The 25,260-nt window shown below is 41.7% G+C and overlaps 1 protein-coding gene across 9 annotated transcripts in view; it reads right to left on the reverse strand.

The window, feature by feature from the left end:
- ARHGAP26 (Rho GTPase activating protein 26) overlaps positions 1-25,260 on the reverse strand; it is a 204,690-nt gene that overhangs the window by 75,534 nt on the left and 103,896 nt on the right. For all 9 annotated transcript variants that reach the window (XM_077924490.1, XM_077924492.1, XM_077924488.1 and 6 more), the window contains exons 12-15: positions 17,898-17,934; positions 11,510-11,575; positions 10,596-10,670; positions 869-953 (exon numbers count right to left, since the gene is read on the reverse strand). In XM_077924490.1, coding sequence (XP_077780616.1) covers positions 869-953; positions 10,596-10,670; positions 11,510-11,575; positions 17,898-17,934 — 263 coding nt within the window. The remainder of the gene's footprint in view (positions 1-868; positions 954-10,595; positions 10,671-11,509; positions 11,576-17,897; positions 17,935-25,260) is intronic.

Below are 25,260 nucleotides of genomic sequence, written 5' to 3' on the forward strand. Positions count from 1 at the left end.
AATTCTCACATTATCTTTATTGCCGCATGATTAATAGTAATGAATTTCATTTGTTTTGAGAAAGTGCCAAAGGAAATAGTGTATGTCTGGCATAATGTCGCCCTCCGCAGCTCCCTGAATTTCCTGGACAGGAGCGCCACTAAATGACATTAGCCACTCCTGCTTCATCGGCAAGCCAAGTTTTAGAGCAATGCTATTCATATATTTTAAAATATAGCCATATGGAGAACTCAATGCTGAAATGTCAAGTGAGGTTTACATCTGCTAGGAAACACTGAAAATAAGATGGGTCAGGGTTATTTTCCAACAGTGAAACGTCATAGTATGCTCTGGAATAGCACGGTCAGAAATGCAGAGTGCCTTTAGTGACTGGGTAAATCGTGGCAGAGTCTGTCAAGACTTACAGAGATGTACCACAATGAGCTTCTGCAACATATTCTATACAAGATTCTCCATAGTAATGATTAAGTGTTAAAGTACTTCTTTTACCAGGTAGCACCAAAAGACATGTGAACTGGTTGATGCCAATGCTACCTGAGTAGGGTGTGCAGGGCCAGATCAGGGATAGCTGCAAAAGGGCTGCTTAACTTTTCTCATGTCCACAGTTCCTGCCTCAAGTGTCCTCTCCAAAATAAATAATATTTTCCCTGTTGCCAGGCTTCTTCTGGTATTTTAGCATGGATGGTTGAGAATAAACTATTAATGAGACAGCCCACAGCATTTGTAGGGCAGAATTGGGTGGTTGGGGAAATGTTTGGGGAAAGGCTGCAGCAGAAGGCCTTGGGTTTGATCGCTGGCATCTCCATGCAGGTTTGCCAGAAACCCTGGTATGGATGTGTGGAAGCCACCAGAAAACTACCACACTCACCTTAAGTATGTTTTCAGTGCACTGGTGATTGTTTTAATCTCCCACTCAGCACAGATGTCATCTTCTGTTTCGGCGGTTTTGGGATCTAAGGAGAGAGAAATGGAAAGGTAGGAAAAACAACAACATTCATTATCCACCATAGACTTAATCTGATTTTCTGCACTGCCCACACAGTCTTCCTGCTGCAACTTCACAATAGGATAGTGATGCTCTGCTGCCCCAGGAGCAAACAGATGCAATTGAAGGGACTTCAATGGTTACCATGCAAAGTCTTTGCAGGATGAGAGGCAGGGGTGGACTGATTTGTTTGTTTCCTCATCTGTCTGGGCATTGTGCATGAAAGATACTGGGCAAGAGGGGATCATGAATCTCCTCTTGAAGAGGCTGATAAAACCACAGTATGTCATTGCCAAATGAGCAAAATCGCCACTATCTGGCATCAATGGTTTGCAGACACTCAGCAACAAGGGGAAGTGTTGCCATCAGTTTGAGGATGAGAATCACATAAATGTAGAATTGGAAGGCACCCCAGAGGTCATCTAGTCCAACCCCTGAAATGCTGGAATCTCAACAAGCAGTTCCCCATCCAATTTGAAACCATACCGGACCCTGCTAACTTTGCAAATGTGCTAGCAGTTTTATTGCTGCACCAGAAAAGCAAGAGCAACATCATTTTGGGTGTGCAACATGCATATAATTTATATGTGCCACACATACAAATTAAGGGCTTGTAAAACTTAACACAGAGATAATAAATCACATAAGTGGAATCAGACAGTCACTTTTGTGAAAATCCTACTGCCCTACCTCTCAATAAATAGGATGCAGTTGTTGTATAGTACTTGTGGGATATTGTGATATATGGGTAAACAAATAAAACCCTGACCATAGAATAGAATCATAGAGTTGGAAGAGACCACAAGGGCCATTGAGTCCAACCCCCTGCCAAGCAGGAAACAATTTTTTTGACCAGTGCCTTGGTCCTTGGAATAGTGAGGTTTACGCCATGAAAATCCATATCTGATACACCAGCCTTCCCTAGCATGCTGCCCCAAACCCCAGTGTTGGTGGACTACAACTCTCATCATCCCAGACGACTGGCCATGATAACTGGGGCTCAAAGGATTTAGAGTTCAAAAACATATGGAGGGCACCAAACTAGGGAAGGCTGAATACAACCAGCATATGCACAGATATAGAAAGGGGTGTGTGGTTACAGGTTACAGGGACTACACATGATTCAAGATTTTTTAGAACTCATTTTAGGCAGACAATGCATTTAAGCCATATTGTGGTCTAATGAAAACACTTACCAGGCAATAAAGGGGCATGCATATAAATAACTGTTGAGTAGCGTAGATGTGGATACAGATTTTGGTTAAAATGACTGCCCATAGCTGTTGGAAGCAAATGAAGCACTGTGCTTGGGGGATTACACTGCAGTAGTAGCAAAGAGTGCTCATCATGCCTCCGGCTTGATGGTCTAGCAGCCCCCACTGGCAGGGAATCCCTGGGAGCTGAGAGTGTGAAATACAAGCTCACTCTCCACATATGCCCTGCCTGTCATAACGGCAGGCCTTTTTTTCTACTAATAATTATAGGTAGCGTGGCTGCACTGTGTCGACTTATGTGAAACAGCTTGTGGGTGACTCACTTCTGGCAGACTGGCATGTGTACTTGTATGCTTGCCCAGGGCAGAAACCACGCTAGACTCATCCTTGCAAAAATAAAAATAAAAAACAAAGATAGACATACACACACTCTCTATAGCCACTAAATCCAGCAGCTACATTTTGTTTGGATTGCAAAGGAGAAAATGAAGTTCTCACACAGTGCCGTATAATGGGACTTTGGCACAGCAGTGTGTCAGCAAATTATCCGCTGAGCTGCTTGACCCGGTAGACCTTAAGCTCACAACTTCAGAAACCTTTCGCCAGATAAGCACTCGTGCCAGACTGACATTTGCTGCTAGAAGGCAAGGAAATTCTGCTCATGAGGTTCCCACTGGCTTGCAAAACAGAAACATCTGCAAAGAGCCTCAGGAGACCTGCTAAGTAGCGTTCAAGAGCAAGGAGGATTGAGGCCAAATGACTTTATCTTGGCCAGTCATGATGAAGTATACGCAAAGGAAGGAGAGAAATCATACATTTTAGTGGTGAATGGGCTTAAGAGGATAGTGGTAAGTGAATGCAGAGAGCTAAATACTTACCTAAATAAATGCAGCTAGCCTGTTTCAACTTATTGCACAACACACTCTAAAAAGCCGGAATGGGCTGGGCAGCTGTTGGCTTCTAGATGTCTAATTTAACTTTATTTTTCTCCTCCTTGCCTTTCGATGCCCTTGCATTCTGTGGTGTTCTTTCTTTTTGCCAGTTTATATCCTTGGAGCCTGTCCGTGGCTTCTTTATTTTTAAAGTTCTTCTCCACTCCAAAGTCAGGTTAGCTCTTCCAACCATGAATGTGGAAAAGTTTGGGGGCAATGCCAAATCTCACTTAAAAGTGCCAAAATTTCAGAGAAATCTAATTTCATAAGCTCCAGACAGCTTCAAGGAAGTGTTGTGAACTAGAGGAGCCAAAACAGGGGAAGCTCTCAAAGACTTGCCATTTTGCCCATAAGTCAGCTTTTCAGATTCACAAAACAGCCATATACAAGTAGAGGGAAAGAAAGAGAAATTACTCAAAGCTGCTGGAAAACACAACTGTTTGTGTGTGTTTAAACCTATCCATTTAAAATAGATTTCTTCTTCTCGCTCCCAGTCTCAGGGAATCTTCTAAACAATCTCGTTTTCAGCACAGCCTGCCAGTCACCACACCTCAGAACAGATCTTCCCAACAGGCTGAGCACTTGGCTATTCTCATTCTCAAGCATTTCGGAAAACAAATAAAACCTGAAGTCATTGGGTGGATAGAAACTTAGTAAGAATTTCCTTACCCATGCTGGCTTTCATTGCCAACACAAACACTCATGCCATCACACAAATATATTGATTAAGGAACAAATCAGTGCTTTGACTGGGTAAACAAATATTAAGGCCAAAACTAGCATTATTTACGTGGTGTTTAATGGCACACACAAAAAATCACAGAATCCTGTTTTAAATCAGAGGATTTCAAACCAACAAGAAATATACTTGGTCCAAGAAATTCATTTCACACTTTGTGCAATGTAATATAAAAATGGGGATGCAAGTTTCTGATTCAGTATCAGTTTATCTATTAGATAAGGAATTACAAAAGCCTTGAAGCTACATACTAGATTCCACAGCAGTTGCATTATTTTATCTCTACCCTTTTTCTACACTCACCCTCTGAACCCAACACCTCCTGGGTGGGTTGCTATCCCTTTCTCCCTTGCCCTTCTCAGTAATACATGTAACCCAAAGCTGTCTTAAATCAGCAATTTGTCCATTGTGCCCAGTATGTTCTACTCTGATGGCAGTGGCTCTCCAGGGACAAAGGCAGAGAAGGTCTTTTGCATCACCTGCTAACTCTCAATTGGAGTTACTAGGGATGGAACCTGGTACCTTCTACATGCAAAGCATATGCTCTATCACCGAGCAATAGTCCTTACTCTCAATGAAAGCACAATGAAGTCTTCCGATCTTCTCTTTTGGCCCCAGTGTTTTGCTGGGGGGGGGGGCAGGGGAGAGGTAAGGTGCAAATCTATGTTGTGTTCCAAACATATGTGTGGGCTAGTCACTTGCGTCCACATATTAGCTCAGCTCAGGTGTTGAATAAGCCTCACAAGCCAATGTTTAGCACCATGCTGTGGCTCTCAATTGAGTTATCTGTGTGTTATAGTTGTAACCACACATACACCATCTTTAGGGAGTAGTTAGATTATTGGCTTGGGTAGGAGAGACATAGGTTAAACTCCCAATGCAGTTATAAAGCTACGGATTGAATTCCCTTCTCTTCTCTTCCCTGCCTTGCAAATGTGCATTGATTCTATTTTTTATTTTCTTTTTGAAATGCTGTTCAGTTTCTCTTGCAGATGCACTTCCCCTTGGTTCTTCTCCTTTGGACTCATGCCTGAACCTCTATTTTCTATTTATCTGATTTTCTTAAATAAAAATTCTCACCTCTCTTGCCTGATTTAGATGCTAAGTCTGGACACAGGGACTATCTATATGACTTTGGCACAGTACTTTCCACACTGCCACAGCAGCTCAGCCAATCGAAGGCAAAGACTTCATTGCCATAAGTACCCATTACTGTTAAAGCACCAATGTTCCCAAAGTTCTGTAAGCTCAGGCACAGAAATGAACTTCAAAGGCTTGATTATGTTGGTCTCAAAGGCGAAAAGAAATGTAATAGCCCTTGCATATTTCTCCACCTGGAATTAAAATCAACCTGGAGAAGACTTCCTGGCTTACCTATTTTGAAAGGCTGTGACTGGAAAAACTACAGCTGGAGGGCAATAAAATCCACTCCATCCCAGGGTATTCCTTTTACCCCAAGGGTCCTCTACAGGAGGTGGGTTTTTGCTCCCCAGCTGTGGTTTTCAGAGTGTAGCCTAAGAAGCAGCCCCTGTGCAAAGGAAATTAGAGTATTTGCACAGGAGCATGCATTTTGAGGCTGCATCCACAAAAAATGATGCTGGGAGACAGGAGTCATTTTTCCAGCCTCAGATGGGCTTGGAACTCATCTGAGTTAAGCAAACAGACATTGGATTCCCTCCACCATGTTTCCAAAAGTAAAGGCCATATCTCCTGTGGGGCAGTGCCAAGAGCCAGTCAACAGACTGCCCCCCCCACAACCCAGTTTTATTTTTAAGCGCTTATGAGGACCAAGTACAAATGTTCTTGAACAAGCCACCATGAAAGAACGGGCATTCAGAGGTTCCATTAAAGTAGTTAGGAAAGAGTGGACAAACTACTGCAGAACCAAACCTTTGACCAAATCACAGAGACCTAAGTCTTTCAAATGAGCATGCATATTTTCCCTGATGATCCCCTCCTAGCTGTGCTGTGGTGAATGGCCACCTTCCAGCACTTCCCTTCAGGCAGGAGAGAAACAGAAATGCCGCTTGGTCTAACTGGCACAAACACAGCCAGAGGGAATCCATAGCTTACAAATGTCTGCATAGCTGCAACATGGAATAGCTTGAGTTTCCCTTTGAAGTTAACCTGAATAAGAAGCAATGATGGAAACCAATGGTGCACATTCTCACATGCAGTAACCAATATTCTCACATTTCCTTATTGTCCCTTTGATCAATTTCACATGGGTAATTTAAAGCACTTTTTAGTCATACTGGAATACATGTGTGAAAGACAGAAACAAAAGGCTTTAATGCCCCCCTCTCTTTCTCTCTCTCTTTGTGTCCATGCAGAGAGGTGGATTTCCAATTACATACAGGCTTTCAGTGGTTGTATCATTGTGAGCAGTTTGATTTAAAGTTCATTTTCAGTCATCCACTTGCCTTTCCTCCTCGTAGTACACATTTCAGAATATCTTTTTCTTCCCCCCTCTCTCCTCTCCTCTCACATATATATGAGCATGCCTCTTTAACAGAGATTGCTCTTCCCATGGACATGTCTCTTTGGTCACTATTAACAAGATCATATTATAATTTTTTTCAAAAAATGTGCTACAAGAGAGGGTTTGGGGACTGAAAAGAAACACTGCTAGTTCAGGAAATAGAGCATAGCAGCAGAAATCGCTATGATCCCTTGGTACTTGCTTCATTTCCTCCTCCAAACACCGACCACGTAAAAGGAGAATGTATATACAGTGGTACCTCAGTGGTACCTTACAAATGCTTCAGGTTACAGACTCCGCTAACCCAGAAATAGTACCTCGGGTTAAGAACTTTGCTTCAGGATGAGAACAGAAATTGTGTGGCGGCAGCGGGAGGCCCCATTAGCTAAAGTGGTGCTTCAGGTTAAGAACAGTTTCAGGTTAAGAACGGACCTCCGGAACGAATTAAGTACTTAACCCAAGGTACCACTGTAAGTTGTGGGCTCTGGACCACAGACCAGAGCAGTTTCAAGGCTGTTCACTGCCTGGCACCAGGCTATATGGCAGTGCTGCTGCCAGGTTTTTGGTCCACACCATCCTTGATGAGCACCTTGACTGCTCATGTCCACCATTTGCCATGTCAGAGAGGAAACCTATGAATTTGAAGACAGTCACTTCACTAAGCAGGAGAACCACCAGAAGTGGCACTTAAAAGCAACAGACCAAAAACAGGTCTGGCTTCACAAACACTTCTAACCAGCTGCTATATACACCATATAGCAACAACCTTAATTTGTGCAGTCAGATAGGCTCTGGAAATGACCATAACTCCCTGTACTCATAAGGAGATCATGCTTTTACAGATCTGCAGCATTCATGCTATATTTTTAACTGCCCAAAATATATTGCATGATGAGTCCCCTGGTTCCCTACCACTTCATACAACTCTATGGAGAAAGTGAAAAGCATAGAGAAAACTATATTCTGAGAAAGCCTGGTGTGCCTGCTTCCCTGCTCATGCTACTGCCCTTCATTCTTACTCTTAACTTCCTGCATTCAACCTTGCTTCTCCTAAACAAAAAACTGAACCTACACAAAACACATTTTCTAAGCCACCTATTACGCTTCACAGAAGGTACCAGCCAATCCTAATGTTGTGGTTTCTTGGCTCACTAGTGGTTTACGGATTCTGATTTAGAATGTTGGCTTAACCATGATGGAGGTGAAGACTGCTTAAAGCTGACCACAGAACACAATAAAATGTCTTCCGCGTGCGCTAAGCTAAAAACAAGAGTTGTCTTTGTCCAGAGTAAAACTAACACTTGGTTTAAAAAAAGGGGACACATTCATTGCCTTTATTCCTAAGCAAGACACAGTTATTTAAATAGTTGAAGAGCTGGACTTTCTAATTTAATTCATTATGTGGCTGGTAATGCAATTTTACATGTCAACTCAAAAGTCCTTGAGTTCAGTGGGATTTACTACCATGTAAGTGTGCACAGGATTTCAGCCTAAAACTTCTAAGCTACTGAAAGTCCATGGGAGGCTTCCTTTATAAGACTGCGTTCTGTTCTGCGGCACATTGACAGTCCTCATTCCATGGCAACAGAACTGAAGGAACAGGTTCTTACGAGAATGAGCAGGATTATGACTCACTCCACATACTAAACAACTGTCCTTCAAGCATACACCTGGTGAAGATGGTTGTAGAAAGCATTGCTTTTATTCAGTTCCTAGTAAAAATTTACAGACTAGACACTGCACAAGGAAAGTCTCACAGGGAATAATAATTCTGCGTTTTGCAGCAGGGAAGCTGACACCAACTTTCAAAATCGCACAGGATATCTGCAGCAAGCCCTCTCACAGCTGCTGCTCATGCAACACTATCCACAGAGGGCTCCAGGTTCAAGCCACATCAACTGTATAGTGCTTCCTGTTTAATACAGAAACGTCACTCCATAAACTCTTATGGCACTGTCACTTTCAATATTAGCTGTAGTTTGCTGAAACCTGATCCAGCTGCCATTTAAATTATATGTGAACCTGTCACACTAACCACATCTGTTTCTAAATACAGGTCTGAAGTTGTGAATAAAAATCTGTCTCATTTGCTCCCAGATTCTGACGTGAACAGTGGGGAAACTTGAAGAGAAGGTGGGAAGTGAAGGGTCTCCATTCTGAAGATGCTGCTTATGCAAAACTTTGTTCACTGAATGGAACACATAGACAATTGGGTAGCCACTTTCCAGACCCCATAGTAATTATAGCACAGGTACACTGAAATGCAATGCTGAACACAGGAAGCTGCTTTATTGCATGTCAGATCACTGGGCCTGTCTAGTCCAGTGTTATCTACTCCAGAGACAGGCAAACCTCAGGCTTGTGAGATCTATTTTGTTGGGTTGTGGGGTTTTTTTACCAGAGCTCCAAGCTCTACTGGTTAGAACCAGGTGCAAAATATTGGTGGTAGTGTAGCAGGAGAAGGAGTCAGATGCAAAATGGCAGTTTTGGCATTACAGCCAATTGGCGATTTACTACAAGTCATCCAGAGATCTACCAATTTACCTTCTAGCCACGGCTGATCAACACTGACTGGTAGCAACTCCCTAGGGTCTCTTTTGTTCATGCTACTCATGTGACAATATTTTCCCACGTCCATGTAATGACCCATTCCTGCCACTTCTGGCTCTTCAACATCTCCAGGTTCCTTTTTCTTCTCTCTAAATCAGGGGTAGGCAACCTAAGGCCCGTAGGCCAGATGCAGCCCAATTGCCTTCTCAATCCGGACTGCAGACGGTCCAGGAATCAGCATGTTTTTACATGAGTAGAATGTGTCCTTTTATTTAAAATGCGTCTCTGGGTTATTTGTGGGGCCTGCCTGGTGTTTTTACATGAGTAGAATTGTGCTTTTATTTAAAATGCATCTCTGGGTTATTTGTGGAGCACAGGAATTCGTTCATTCCCCCCCCCCCCCCCCCAAAACATAGTCTGGCCCACCACATGGTCTGAGGGACGGTGGACCGGCCCACAGTTGAAAAAGGTTGCTGACCCCTGCTCTAAATTTACCCAATGCTAAAAACCATTGTCCATCATCTCAGACTCTTGCAAGGCCACTGAAACCTTCTATTTTCTATTTTCACATTTCCCACTCATCAGCAGATTCATGAGCCTCTGCTAAAGCAATCAGTATAATTTCCTAAACATCTGTATAGGATGTTGACACTGTCAATCAACTGAAGTTCTGAACCTTGCAACCTCTGATTTTTCCCCAGTGTAAAAGGAAGAACAATTATTTTGTGTCAAGTTATTGTGAAGTAACAGGCCAGTACTTTTTCTACTTCTCACTTTTAAAGCTTCCCTACTGACTGTATCTCTACCTACATCTTCCTTTATTTCCTCCTCTTGCCTTCTTCTCAGTTAAGGTTATCTGTTGTCAGCCTACTCTGCCTCTATCCTTGATGCTTTGCTATATATCTCGAACTCCTTATCTCCATCATTCCCTCTCTATACCTCCTTTGCAAAGCTTTTCTTCTCTGGACCTCCACAATCAACATTACCTAAAACAGTCAGTAAGCCTTCAGTTTTAAAGAGCCATTGGTCATAACAAATATACAAGCATAATCCAGTTGAGAGATACATTTTAGCATACGTGATTCTCAGCACACTGAACCCCATTTCGGATGATAAAATTTTGTCTAATGTGCTGGGCTGCTAGAGCAAACATATTAACCTTATATGACCGGACCTAGGTAGGTCCGAATCAGTACTTGGATGGGTGACCACCTGGGAACCACATTTATGCTGCTTTGGGTCCCAGGGTAGAAGAAAGGCAGGATATAAATGTAAGAATTTTGCTAGATTTTTGTAAGGCTTGAAATAGAAAGAGGGGGGTTTCAATACAAACAACACAACACCGCAATACACAACACAAACACAGTTAAGCACAAGATGAGGAAGGAAACATGGAAAAGGAAATACTAAATCCAGAAGCCTGAGGACATGCATAGTTCTCATTCAGGAATAAATACTAAAAGGGATCCAAAGGTTTGATTTGGGGAGGCAGAGAGATATGTAAACTTAAGCAGAAACTGTACATTATTTCTATGACTGAAAATTCCACTCCAGGGAGGGTTTCGCACGATACTTTAAAAAAAATCACCATTTCTTTTCACAGCAGATGGTCTCAGTTCCTCATTAAAAGCATCTACCATCACACTTGGTGTCAAAGAAAAATAGCAAACTGCTTTCTTCAAAATGTACTTACCCATTAAAATACTCAATAGCTTTTGAACTCTGGAGTTGACACCAACCACTCTATAGAGACCTTGCTCATGGATCCCTAAGAGGGAGAACATATTTTATTTAAATTAGTAAAATGGTAAAAAGAAATTTAATGTTTATTTTAAAATAAAGTATCTCTAATAGTAACATCAATTAAATTGCCCTCACAGCTCCACAATCACTTTCAAGACTGCTTATTGGCGGAGAGCGATAGTTCATGGGGTTCCCCACCCCTTTAATGCATAGGTTTTCTACACAGGGTAGAAGTTTTGCATACCAGCAGAGTGTTTCAAGAAGAATTTAGTCTCTCATATCAGTCAGCAGCAGGAGAATGTGAAGAATGGGACACATCCCATCAAGTTAAAATCTAATGGGGGTGAGGCGTAATCTCATGCTCCCACAATCGTATAAGGGACATCTCAACTTTTTTAATAGTCACAAGTTTGGTTACGTAGCTGAATAATAAAGATTCAGAGAATAGGTATTTCCTATTTAACATATTCATTTAATCAAGACCAATGCTGTTAAGACAATTTTTGTTAAACACATCGGATACCTGTGTTACTACCTCGGTATCAAATATGAATGTGGTCTTCTAGTAATACATTATTTAAACTATGGATCAACAAGTCCTTTTAAAACCTATAGAAGATTATGAATACATACAAATCTGTTGGCAGCAAACAAAGATGCATGTATATAAGTAGGTTCTGGATCCTAGCAAGATACAAGCAATCATGAAAATGTGTGTGTAAAATAGGCAACTGTCAAAACTGAGCAAGCTAAGGATGGAGAGAAATCTAAGAAAGGTGACTTCTTTATGCAAGTGCTAGAAAGGCTGATATTTGGGAACAGGACTTCAAACTATAAAGAAGAATATCTGCTGGTCCCCATTACCTCTTGTTTCAACAGCATGAATGCATTTCTTGACAATACTGAAGCCCATAATATCCAACTGGGCAGCTGAAATGAGAGAAAACAACTAAGAATATACAAGGTCATAAAATGGAAATAAAATACCAATGTTCTCAATAAAATATAAAGTCAGGTTTAAAGTGGATCCTAACACGCCCCCAACATGTTCTTTTAAAATCTGGAAAAGGTAAAGGATCAGTCAAATGTTTCTGTTGTGCTTGCAACCAAAAAGTTCCTTCTCGACACCTGTAAGATTATGGGGCTGTTTCCAATATGCCTGTTGATCACTTAAAGACAGCAATATTAGGTAATCACTAGCACACATGAACATCAAATACCACTTACAGAACTTTCATATCATCTCATACCACCTAAAACATTATGATATGCTGTATAACTGTGTGACAAAATATCAAGTGGAATTTGTACTTCAGGAAATTTGTTTCCCAGAGTCCGATACTTTCAGGCCCATCGTTGGCACTGGTATTAAGTAACCAGATACTAAAAAAAGACTCAAAAAAGACATAAATGATTCTCATGTAGCCCAGTAACCATGCTTCATAATAAGTAAAACATGTAGAAGGACATGGAAAACACAAGCAGACATTGTATTCAGGAGAGAAGCGAAAAGGGGATCTGGGTGGGAAAGTTTGCATTAAATCATAGTTAAACATTAACATGCCGTGCTAACCAGGCCAGTGATTATGGATGGTTCTACAAACGAGACTGGCTCCTTCAAGAAATTCCCATGTATCCCATGCTGTGTAAACATATTGAGGCTATTTACTTCCCTGTAAGGACACCAGATACACAGCTGGAGCTCTCTCTCTGTCATTTTCATAACAAAAACTCCCACAGCTGATAAACAAACCACTTTTAAAACTGTAGCTGGTCTTTATGAACAGTTGGAATACAAGGTAGAAAGACAACAGACAATCTTCTGTATTACTTTCATTTATATAATTAATATATGTTGTTTAGGAAGTTTTTTCTTTTCATTATTACTACAATGAGAATTGGTTGTTCTCTGTCTCTCTCCACCCTCCCAAATAAATCACTGTTTAAATTATTTAGGGGATTTTAAAGTGTGTTTTTGTTGTTCCTTTTATGTTGAATTTAATTGTATGGCTTCGGGCACCAGTCCCACTGGCAGACCAACTCTTGTCTTACAAGGATTTCTGCAAACAAGACAAGAAGGCTGACAGCATCAACCCCGCCACGGCGGAATCCCTTGCAGATGAAAGGAGGGCCTGGAGACAGATTTTTCCAGGGTGACGGAAGCCTACAGAAGCTTGGGGTGGGGGAATAAAAATGAACAAATCCAGAATTAGCAGCCAGTGACTAACAAGGGAGATCACAATGGTATGTCTTTCCGAAGGTAAGCACATTTGATATTATGTGCCAAATTACTGGTAAACAAAGGCTGCTCAAATCATAACAGGCAAGGCAAAGCATGGTCTGTCAGGACCCCAGACAGATCGCTGTGGCAGGTGCTGGAAGGCTTTACTAAAGAAGAAGAGCTGTTGTCTCAGCAGCATGCTGAGGACTTTCAAAGCCTAGCTGGTCTTTTTCTTAAAAGCTAATTACCTAATCCTAGAGCACCAGTGGTCCATCTAACTCAGTATTGTCAACACTGACTGGCAACATCTCTCCAAAATGAATTTCAAGTAGATGGTGTCTCCAGTCATACCTGGTGATGAAGGTGATTGAACAAGAGACCTTCCACATGAAAAGTGTGTGCACTACCACTGAGGGACAGCCCTAAATATTAGGGAAGTGATATGACAATACATTTGCTGCATCCCGAGGACGTGATAAAACCTCTTCAACCATGTATGCCTTCCCCCTTAGGGTCCAATTATATTATGTGGGAGAGGTACAGTCCTTGGCAACTAAGACAAAGTCTCATCATCATAGGTAGTATAGCACTCTGCATGGGGATGCTGAGGAGAAATGAAATCACTTGCATGCCATGTTAATGAGCTTCTAGAGGCATCTGGCTGGTTGCTGTTCCAGTCCAGAAGGATCCCTAGTATAAGCCAATGAAGAATAGGAACTCCTTTCACTCTTATGCATTCACAAGCAGGACCAGTCCGCCTATTAGCCACACCAAGACCTCTGTGTCAGGCAGCAGATTTGAATATCTTCTCTAGGCCTGCCTGCTTGATGCCATTTATTATTCTAGGAGTGCTGTTACTCCTTACTGTTGCGGTAAAGTAGTCAGTGGCACTCCTACTAGGCTCTCTAGTAGCAGTGGATCACCCAGGATTTGCTAAGAGGCATCTCAGGTGAGGTGGCCCGGTAGTTGCACCACTGCTGCTCTGCCATAGCAAATAGAGCTTACATTTTAATAGTAGTAAACAGTCTAACGAGTACTTGCTGCCACCTCACCCTGAATATCTCACTCTTGAAGAACCCTACATTCACTAGGACCTTTTGTCAGAGCAAAGCACTGCTGCGACAGCCTTGGAGAGCCTCAGCGTTCAATTGCTACTAAGGCAACAGCAAAAGCAACAATAAAAGGGGAGTGAGAATGCCAGTGTTTGAGAGCAGTGAATGGAGCAGCAATAGCTCTGCTTCAGGCAGCTGCACATCTTGCACCATCCCTGAACACAAGTAACTTGACAGTTAATAGATAATGAAAGACTAGTGGGAATGGGTTGAGAGAAGAGAGGAGAAAGAAGGTGGCTGGACAAGATTTCCAAGGCTCCAATATACCCTTTGGAATTCCGTGACCCCTTTCTACGGCTATGATAAGGAGATTTATAAAGTTAAAAGAACACCATACATTTTAAACATTTGCATAACATATATAAGGGTCCAGCATCCAGTTTTTATTTCAATAGAGTTTAAGTCATCTAGGTTCATTTTAGCACATAATATGTTCAGAGCTAAGACTGTTTTGATGTTGCATAAATACTTTACAGCACTTTGGAAAGAGATAGATCAATCACCTCAATAAATGAGTCATGGTAGTGTTGTACTGACAGGAAGTGGGTGAGCAAGCCTGACAGTGTTTAAACAGACAAAAAATTAGGAGACATTAACTGTGGCAATGTACAAATTAATACTAGCAAGAGCTCTGATGCTTAGCTAATCTATTTTTCATCAAACTATATTAATAAACATTTCACAAGTACCTCTGTTTTTATTACTTATGATATTTATGCACTTAGGACTATAGCTTCTCTGTGTCAAAAACCCTAATTGGAACAGTTGTATCCAGTTTGCATTTTTTTGCCAGGAGCTTCTAAAAAAGTAACTTAATTGGTCATTTAATGGTTTTCCAACTGAGAAACTGAGGCACTAAACAGGATAGGATGATGCCATTGCATCAAAAGGTATGATTCGGTAAACCAAAGTTGTGGAATCAAAAGTGGTTCCTCTGCAGAATCATGTGTCCAGTTTTTGCCCCTTTAGAAACATAGTAATCTTTGGAGAATTTGAAAGAGAACGACCACTAAAAATGTTATGCAAGCATTATGAGACAACAAGTTATTGTTTGAATCTGTCTATCACTGACACAATGTAAAAGCCTTGAACTTTTCTACTGCACAGAAAAATATCTGAGCCAACAGGAAATATAACCAATGCTTTATTCCCTCCATGATGACAAGAATACATTGCCTGTGTGTGAATGTGGCTGCAGCAATACAGACACACATCAAGTTTAAGGCTAAAAACCAGTTCTGCTGCAGCTTCTGAACATTCCAATTACACTGGGGCTTCAGAACTTAACACAGGCAACTGTGGTCCATTCTATATGTTTGCACTGTTGGTGCAGGAATACAGAGTAAAAAATACATTAGCTAAGCATCAGATGGTAAGGATGGCTTCCTCATACAAGAATGCTACTTGGCAAAAAAACCCCAGCATTTTGGGACCCATGTTGCTAGCAAGTAGCTCAGGACAACTGGAAGCCTGCACGTGCTCCAGAACTGTGTTTGTGATTTGACTTTGCTCTGAGCAATGTCAGCATCATTGTGCTAAATCAGGGAATGCCCTTATGGAGCAAGCCAGTGCAAGCAACAGTTTGCAAATGCCCTAATTAATTTTGGAATCAGTTTCTTGTCTGATGCAGACAACACCTATTATTTCATCATAAATCCATCTCTTATGAATGAATAGGGGCCAACTGGCAAGAACACCCCATCTTAATTAAAACAAATTTTGCATTTCCTGAGAAGTCCATCCTCTTCTCAGCAAGGGCAAAAACACATTATTTAAATAAATATTTGAGTTGTGGAGAACACTCCACAATGCTTGGCCTTCAGAGGTGTGTTATGACACTTAGTTGGTCTGCCTCAGGATATTCCAAGCCCAGACCTTAGATAAAAAGTCCTTTCAGATTCAGGATAAATCTTATATTGTGTGACATGGTGACTAGGCAGACATTATGGGGAAGCTAGTCACTAAACTGCCTTATCAAAAAATATACTACTGTATAACAGAGATTAAGCAAGACTATTCCATTTCCTCAGCCTTTGGGCCTCCTTAAACGGTCACCTAGAGGCAGCCATTACGTCAGGCTAGCTGACTTGTTCATCTTAGCTGGTCCTTATTTTTTAAAAACCTGTAACTTTAGAACCTGGTGCCTGAGTTTGCTTTTCCTCCTTCCTTGCCAGTCCTTTTCCTTGTGTAGCATGTATTTTAGATTGTAAGGCTGAGAACAAGGACCACCTTGTTTTTTAAGTTACTCTGTGAGCCTTTTTGAGTGGGGGGGGATGTTTTATGTGACATAAATGCCAAACATGGCACTTTCTATGTGTTTATATACTTATGACAGCAGCAGATCGCTACATAGCGAAAGAAATCACAATGCTGCTACATTCTTCTTATTTTTTTAAGAAAACCCGTTGGTAATATGTTTCATATCAAATCCCTCTATTATATGTAATTCAGCATTCTTAGTCAATACAAGCGGCAGTGAATAGATCACTTGGAGGGAGGAGGGGACTGGAAGACTAAGTTGACAGAATCTCACAGCCTAAAAAGGTGTAATTCCCTCTAATTGCAGCATCTTGTATCACTCGCTGGTTCTATTAAAGAGATGACAGGTATGTAAATCTTGTGCTGAGGAGGAGTGAAGAAATCTAGGGGAGGAAAGTGTGGATTTAAAATTACGTGCCATTTATCAATAGCAGATAAGAAGGGAAGCTGAGCTACTGTATAGTGTTCCGCCAGCCAGAGTGACCTAACAGCTGAAGCAGTTATGCTGCCTCTCAAATTTACTGGGGACAACATTCTATTTATAACTAAACACACCACCAGTCGGGATCCCTTTGGAAGAAAAGGAAAGATGATCTCACAAGGCTTTTGACTGGATGCTGCCTGCCTTTAAAAAAAAAAGAAGACAAGAGGACTCCCCCTCTTATTGGTCTTTCCAAATATTCCTGAACTTCATGTTTAAAAAGAGGACCATCACTCATCAAATATCCCAAAGCTTAAAACATACATATATAGGAATCAAAACCCAAAACAACTTTGTAATTCACTTGTAGGATAAACAAGAGCTTTGCTGCAGCATCATTGCACATAGTAATGCAGGGTGGGGGAAGGCAGAGAGAGAGAGACTGAGCCAAGCAGACATTTGCAAGCAGGTTGGGCTGCTTAGAAACATGCTGGATTTTGAACAGCAGTGAGAAGAGGCTTGGGACGCCCAGCAAAAGTGCTCCGGGCACTTTGCTTTGTCCAACCACTTGGAGTCAAAGGATGAAAATATTTAAATAGCGCTACTTCAGTGTACAAAAGAGTCTTTCATCCCAACAGTTCATCTGCTTGACTAAAATCCTGGGGCTGGCTGGAGGTTTTGACCAACTCCTTTTAAGCACAAAACACTGAATTTCTATTAATTATCGTTTAAGGAAGGTAAAACAAGGAACTGAGATTCAGAAATTCTTTTAGTTCTCCTTCTTGCTTCCCTTCTGCAAAACTTCTGCGCCTGGGTTTGTGTACACCGAGACAAAAGGCCGTTAAGTAACTTGCCAAAGGAAACAAAGAATTTGCCACAGAGCGAGCTCCAGAATGACTCTGCAGCTCTTGGGCTCCATCCAGTACTCACAGTGCCTCACAACATCTTAAACCATATTGCTCTTTGGTTTGATATTTAAGCATTTCACTATGTTATGAGCCGCACAATAATTGTCACCTTTTACCGTTTTTGTATTGCTTTGAAAAACTGCTAAATGATCAGAACTTTTAAAGTTTCAACATATGTGATGGCCAAAATCTGTCTGATGACTAAAGCAATATAATCACTTCTTGCTTTTACTACTTGGAGAGCCACCTACTGGGTTATAAGAGACAGGGATGCAGTTCTACAAACCACTTCCTCAAACACACAGTCTTGGATGAAAAATAAGCTACTTACTGCCTTCACTTTGGCTGTCTTTGTTCAAGTTATAGACCTAGAAAGTAAAGAAGAAAGCATTTAAACTTTTGCAATATTTGTACCCTAGATATACCCTAATATAATACCACTCATCATAAAATCGCCTATGCAGCATGCCTAGAAGTCTTGCAACCAGAAGCATGGATTGTTATCTCCCATTTAGACAAGAAATATAGAGAGATTAAAATGGGGGGGGGGGTGTCTCTTATACCACTTTACAAGAAAACATCATTAAATGGCAACCGTGGTGATGAATTAACATAAACAATCCACATTGTTTACATAAAACTAAACTTGCAGCTATTAGGAAAAGCGGTGAAAAGCGGTTTGGTGGATGCAGTATGGTATAGGATGAGATTGTGAACAATGCACTTTTTCCACATTGATGAGGGGAACAATCTTTAACAGGGGATCCTCAAAGAGGCTGCTGATTTAGGGCTTACTTACCATAACTACATAATGAAATGAACAGACTGGATACTAGAAAAAATTATTTAGCATCTGGCTCATTAAGTGAATAAGGACTGTCCCTTTTTTTGAGCCACAGCAGTTGGCTATGAAGATGCTGAACACAGCAAACCAGTAGGAAAAATACTATTTCAAAGTGTTTGCAGTGGCTTGTTAAACTAGTACATGAGCATGAGTTGGGACACTCCAGAGACTTCAACAGCCCTCGCTAAATACGGATGAGAGGAAAAAACTGAATCACCCAAGACAGAATCTAAGCCCAGGAAGTAATCACAGGAACTAGCCTTTGGTGAAAAATAAATGTAAGGCTAATTGCTTTTGTTCTAAGAATTCTAAGCGTGCAGTTGCAGTTATATTTTCAGGTGCCGCAAGTTTCCAAAAAACATGAATAAAATAGGTCCCTTGGGAAGCATCATTCCTAATGAAACTAGGAGCACATGGCAAGTGCCACTAGACCACATGCAGCACCCTGAAAGCCATCTTTCCCATCTGAACAGTTTGATGTGGCTATTTCGACCACAATCACATTTTATGGCTCAGAGCACTAAAGAAACCACAAGACCCATAAAAGTTCAGCTGCCTCTCAGAGTGAACAGCAGTGTTTTTCAAGTTACAACATTTCTCCATCACAAATGCACTTTTGCAAAGCAAGAATGTCACCACAGTTGTTAACTTTGCCAATGGTTAAGCTATTTTTGCTGGTTAATTGCTCTCATTGGTTACAGGAACCTAGCTCTGTATTCTGCCCTATAAAATTGTAGCATGGTGTTAATAAGTCTAAAGCAAAACTGCCAGATTACTGCAGAGAATAAAAAAACTACAAGTATGGATACATTCAATATGTGGCCAGGACTATCCAAAGCCCTAACAAGATTATCAGCCCTCAACTCTACCATCAGGAATATAGACAATCATTCACACTCACAGTTCTACAGACGTGAAAACATGAATTCATAGCACACACACCAAAGATCTGTCTCCCTCACATGTTTTCCTTTGAACCCATGGCAAAACTAAGAGAGAGCAAAAATCTGCCCCTCCCTGCCTTGAGGACAGTGTTTAGTTGTTTTTTTGTACTTCTTCTTTGCTCATTGTTTACTTTTACCATCCCTCACCATCTAAAAGGTCCAAAAGAAAACTGACCTGTCCAAACACAGGCATGCCTAAACCAGTCTCCCAATTGACTCAGAGATAAGAGACAAGGCTAGGGAAATGATGTTTGCAGACAATGAGTGTAGTATAGGTTAATTTCCTCCCCGCAAACAGGAAGAGTCATAGCTCAGTGTTGGAAGTACATTATTTACATGCAAGAGGACCCCACTTCAATCCTTGGCATCTCCAGGGAGGGCTAGGATAGCCACTGCCAGGGCTGGCTCAAGACCTTTTGAAGTTCGAGGCAAGATGTGCCACCGATACTTTCTGGTCACCTCATTGGTGTGCCAGCCATGCTAAGGCAACAAGCTGGCTAGGGGTTGCAGGGCAGACCACAGGGCATACCTTTCCAGACACTTTCCACCCCTCTAAATTTGCCACCTGAGGCAGCTGCCTCATGGCGGGGCTGACACTGATCATTGCCAGTCAGAGTAGCATAGACAATACTAAGCTAGATGGACCATTGGTCTGGACAATGGCTTTTCTGGAGTCCTATTTTCTAACTTCTACAAACTTGCTCAAACGACTTATTAAATCAGGTTGTGCTTTTACAAGTCAGCTATTACACATCAAGAACATTTATACCAAGGATGTAGAAGAACTCCAATTCCCATTCCCCCCAGCTAGCACAGCCTGTGGGCAGATGTCCATCATACAGCTTAACACAAGTTCTCACAAAAATAATATTAGCTATTTGTTTCACTTGGGAGAGCAGAGTTCATATTGTTCTGTTCTTTTTAGTTACATTTTCCTTTTTATTGTACATATGAGCAAAACCAAAAAGGTTAAGTATTTTTAATATAACCTTTTTAATATCTGTGTATGCATGTGCGCTAAAAAGAATGTAAGATTTGCATTTCCAGATTTTTAGCTTTTAGTACTTCATGAAGTTTGAAATTATATACAGTTGGAATATGTGGTAAAATTCAACTTTTAATATCTAGATATGGGACTATTTCTACTGTCAACTAACCTTTTTGAAATGAGAAATATACTCAGACAAAAGATATCTATTCCTGCCTTTGAAGCCCAATCTCAGAACACTAGCAAAATATTTAGCTTTGAATAATCATAATGCAATACAAAAAAAGACTACAGATTCCTTTTCAAAGAAGGCAGAAAGAAATTACTTGTTCAGCTTTGGAAAGCTGGTGGAATGACACAGTAGGAAATAGAAAAGGCTGCTGTCAGCAAAAGCATTTTCTTCCAAGGCATAACATTTATATTGTTAAGCATTCTCCACCAACCCAAGCGGTGAGAAGTCCAAGAATAGCACTACACAGTTTAGTTTTCTTTGGAAGAGAGCACACTGGAGACTTAGTGAGTCTCTGTAATATTTGTTTTATTTACAAACATACCAGCAGAACATAGCAGAAGCTGGTCCTGCCTCAGATTCCAAAAGACAGCAACTGCTTGAACCATCACTCCTTCCTCTCATTCCGCCACAAGCTGCTCCACAGTCCAGCTGAGCTCCAGTTCAGAAAGCTCCCAGATCTCTTTCCCCATTTTAATTCCTGTGCCCCTGCTAGCTCAAGGGTGCCACCTTCAAAATGCAGAGGCACAGCGTCCAATCAGTTAGCTCCTATTCATCATTCACACCTGACTATTAGCAAACTTTACATAGTTTGGTCATTTAAACATCTATTATATGAACCTTGTCAAAACTAGCAAAGAATTAAACAGAATTATTGAGTGATTGGAAGTTCAGGGCCTACAATGGTCTGCCACTGAGGCCCCAATCAGGTCCACATCCCAGCTTTGTTTTACAGATGCTTCCAGAGGAAGCAGGGAATCCTAGCTTTGTTCATTTCATTTCATTTCAGATAAAATGAAGTGATGCAAAACTTCATCTAGCTTTTCTACCTTGCATGAACTAATTTCTAGGACTCTTATATACTCTCTAAGGGAGCTGTGGTGGTGGTGAGTAGGACTCAAAATTGAAAAGCAAAGTGGAAAACAAGAGCTAATAGGAAGACACAAAGTGCTCCTGGAAGAAACAATCATTATTTACGAAATACCAGAGTTTAACATCAATTGTCCTTTAGTTCACAAATCTACCAACAGCTCGAATCTGCTATACAAGAGACACACTTCCGCTCCAATTAATGTATCCAAGCTAATGAAGCAGAAAACAGAAAGTGAGACGATACTTCTATTTCCAGCTATGAACTGCAAAAGCCTTATGAACTTGCAAGCTGACCCTATGTTGATGTTTGCCACAATTGCATGTGCCTGAAAGAGAAGATGGTTGGTCTATATATAGAATGTCCTCTTCCCAATCGATAGAAAACAGGCAGCTTTAGTCTATGTGTCACCCTGAAGGGGCCGACTGATGTTCTTAAGGACCAATAGACTGATCCTCTATTTTTCATGGGTTTACCGGACTGCACCACCAGCAACGGACAGGGGAAGACAGCCCACAGTCACACTATGACTTCTGTTCAAAAAAGCAAAGGATAGCTGTCTATGAAAGTGAGGGAATAAAAGAGAGGTCACGCAACGCCCCCCCCCCCCCTTTCTGAACATGATGAAAGAATGTGTAAGGAGCATCGTGGACCCATGCTGGTTGATGCCATCCATGCATACATCCTGCCATTGCCTATGAAGAGTGGGGTTCACAAATTGGACAGGTCTAATCTGGCTCCCCTCTCATGTAGAGGAACCCAAATGCATACATTAGTAAGTGTCCGTAGGGCAGGGCTATTCTGCACACGCATTCTTTCTACATGTGTTGCAGTGAGCCATTTGGATCTTGCCACTGGTATGCTGCTTTGCCAATATTAGATGTGTGCTGGAAGGAAGTGGGCAGAGATGAAGACTGTGACACAAGCAGGGAGGGGACAGGACACAATGTCCTTTACATATTAACGTTACATGTGGGTGTGGGCAGGGATATCCCCAGCTTTCTGCCACCAGTGCATTTAACAGCCATTCCCTCCTTCCCCAGCCACACAATCAGTGACCATGAGAAGGGGCCCTCCACACATGCCAGTGTTCTGACAGCTACTCCACCTGACCAAGATCTCCGTTTGTGTGGAGCAAGCAGCAACTATCTGCACAGGGTGGTCTCTTCTCATGGTCAGCAAATGTATGGCCAGCAGAAGGCATAGCCAGCGGGGCAGAAGGTCCAGTCCACATGGCTCCCCGGCCTTCTCAGGTGTTTCCTGTGTGTGTTGTTGGTCAATTCAACCCCGCTAAAACTATCTAAGATACATTTAAGACTGGCTATAATAGGAGTGTTGAAGGTGGCATCAGGGTAATATTTAGGGAGACACAGAAATATTTCTGTCAGAGCAAGCATTTCAGCTAGCCAGATGGAATAATCTCCCCTTTCATTCCCCCATGTGCTGTTCTGGGGATTCGCCGCCGCCACCCCACCCCCCACGGCAAAACCCACTTTTTTGGGGGGGGGGCAAAGCCAGGGAAGTGACTGAATATTTATCCAAAAGACAAGAGGCTATTAAAAAGAAATTCTAGCCATTTCCCACGAAATCTGAAGAGGCTCTGTGGAGCTCTTCCCTGAAAAGCTTGATCCTGTTTTCCCATACTGCTTTGCTGCCATGCTGGCTGGAGCTCATGGGAGCTGTAGTCTAAAACATCTGGACGGCACCAGGTAGGGGATGGGAGAGGTAGTAAGAACAGGGTCTGTCTGCAAAGTTTCGTCTCTCACAAAGCAGGTGAGAAATGCAAATCTTTCAGGAGACTTTGCAGGGAGCATTTCCCCACTCCACTCCACTGCCAGTACAGCTAGCCCTGAAAGTGTTCTCTGGTATCTCTCTACGGAGTAGAGCAAGATGGATAGAAATTGCATTTAGAACAGCATCTTAAAAAACTTGGAAGACGAAAAGGGTTTTAAGAGAGAAACATACTACAATGAATTATTTAGTGCTTTCTCTCTCTGTTGATGATGACAGAAGACCAACTTGGCTCCTACCCAAAGCGTTTTTATAGGAATGTTGCTTTTCTAGCATGTTTAACTGACTGAGCTGAGAAACAGGCATCTTTTGGGGGGGGGGTATCAATCATCTAACAGGTCTAAAACTGAGACCATTGCTAATTTCACTACTCTTCCCTTTTCTTCTTTCAAATAAATCCTCAACCAGGTTAGGATGAGCAAGGCATGCATAACTAGATAGATGGCATTGTTAAATAGCACAAAGTGGGAATTCCTTTAACGAGTTGTACACTGGAAACAAGTACATTTTACACCAGTGCTGCGGCAAGTGATCTCATCTTTATAGGCCAAATAGTTTTCTAGACTATGAAGGCAATGGTATATTTATCAGGATATAAATCAGGTAGTTGCTCAAGGAAAACAAAATGTTTGGCCACAGATTTACATTACAAGTTCCATTGCTGGCATATTGTGGCATTATTTTAAGGAATGGAAACTCTGTGGAGATAATCACTGGAAATGTTTTGTTTACATGGAGATGGAAGAGCGCTTTGCCTTTGGCAGCACAAATAAATAAATAAATAACACTGAAGTCAGCCCATGAGCAAATCCCCACTATCAGAGGGTTGATTTTTATATCTGACACCCAGACAGACTTGGCACTCTGTCAGAAAAAGGCAGCCAACCTTGGATGGCAGCCCAGCAGAAGGATGCTGGCACAACACAGAGCAGTGAAGGTGCAAGTCCAAAATAGCAACTCTCCTTTTCTGAATACAAGACACCTGGCAACCTTGGTGAAATCATTCCTAAACTGCTGGCTTCATCTTATCAGCTCTGTTTTTGTCTTGTCTGAGGGCCAAGTTTATATGTTCCAGGCCACTCTCTCCGCCTCCCACCACCATCACCAAGGCCAGCCTCTGCTATTTGGCAGCTTAATTTTGTAGCCCCAACAAAAGAGTTTTCTGAGCCAGAAGCATCTATTACCAGGAAGAAAGCCTCCTATTTCCAGAGAAGTCCAGTCACAACTCCCACCCTAATATCAGCCACACCCACACCAAGGGGAAAAACAAAACACGGCACTAATTCTAACGTAGGGAGCTTGGAAAGCAAACTGATTTTAATGTGGGATTGTCCAAGAAATATCTGCTCAGTCCTGTAATCACCTGCAGAAATCCAAATAAGAAAGCAGTTTAGCACGTCTAGATTTCACTCCTATGTTTCACTTCGGCTTCAGTATAACCCACATTGTCTGGTCACCCATAATGCAAGCATCCTCAACAAGATGTCAAGCTTGGGTGTTGCATTTGCGGTCATCTAAAATGGCAAGCAGCCACCGTGGATCAAAGTCAAGCACCAGAAAATCTGATTCAAAAGTGGTGGCGGCAGCAGCAGATACCACCACTGACCTAGGAAACACATCCGGTCCAGAGGCAGGTGAGTGATGGGTGGCAGTGGTGATGTATGATGGTGGCAACACACTACAGCATCAGGTTGGGGACCAGGCTGGAACCAGGTTCAGGCCATTGCAAAGGACCTCTAAACTCAGGCGCCACATCTGAAGTGGAGAGAGCCTATGTGCATTGAACAGCCAAATGAAATGAACACATGAAGGAGGAGAAGCCAGGAAATAACGTTGAGCATGGGCCCCCTTTCCCTAATCCAAGTGTACAGTTCTATATTTTCATCAGAAATCTCAATGGTTATTTTTAAACAAAATATGTAAGGCAGAACCATTTAAATATCTTTCTGGGAAGTTGGTGCCTGTTCGAATGCATGGCAAGGGTAGCATAATAAAGGAAAATAGTTCTCTTTATTCTTATTCAGTCA

Source organism: Podarcis muralis, chromosome 2 (assembly GCF_964188315.1).
Source record: "Podarcis muralis chromosome 2, rPodMur119.hap1.1, whole genome shotgun sequence".
Taxonomy (NCBI): Eukaryota; Metazoa; Chordata; class Lepidosauria; order Squamata; family Lacertidae; genus Podarcis; species Podarcis muralis.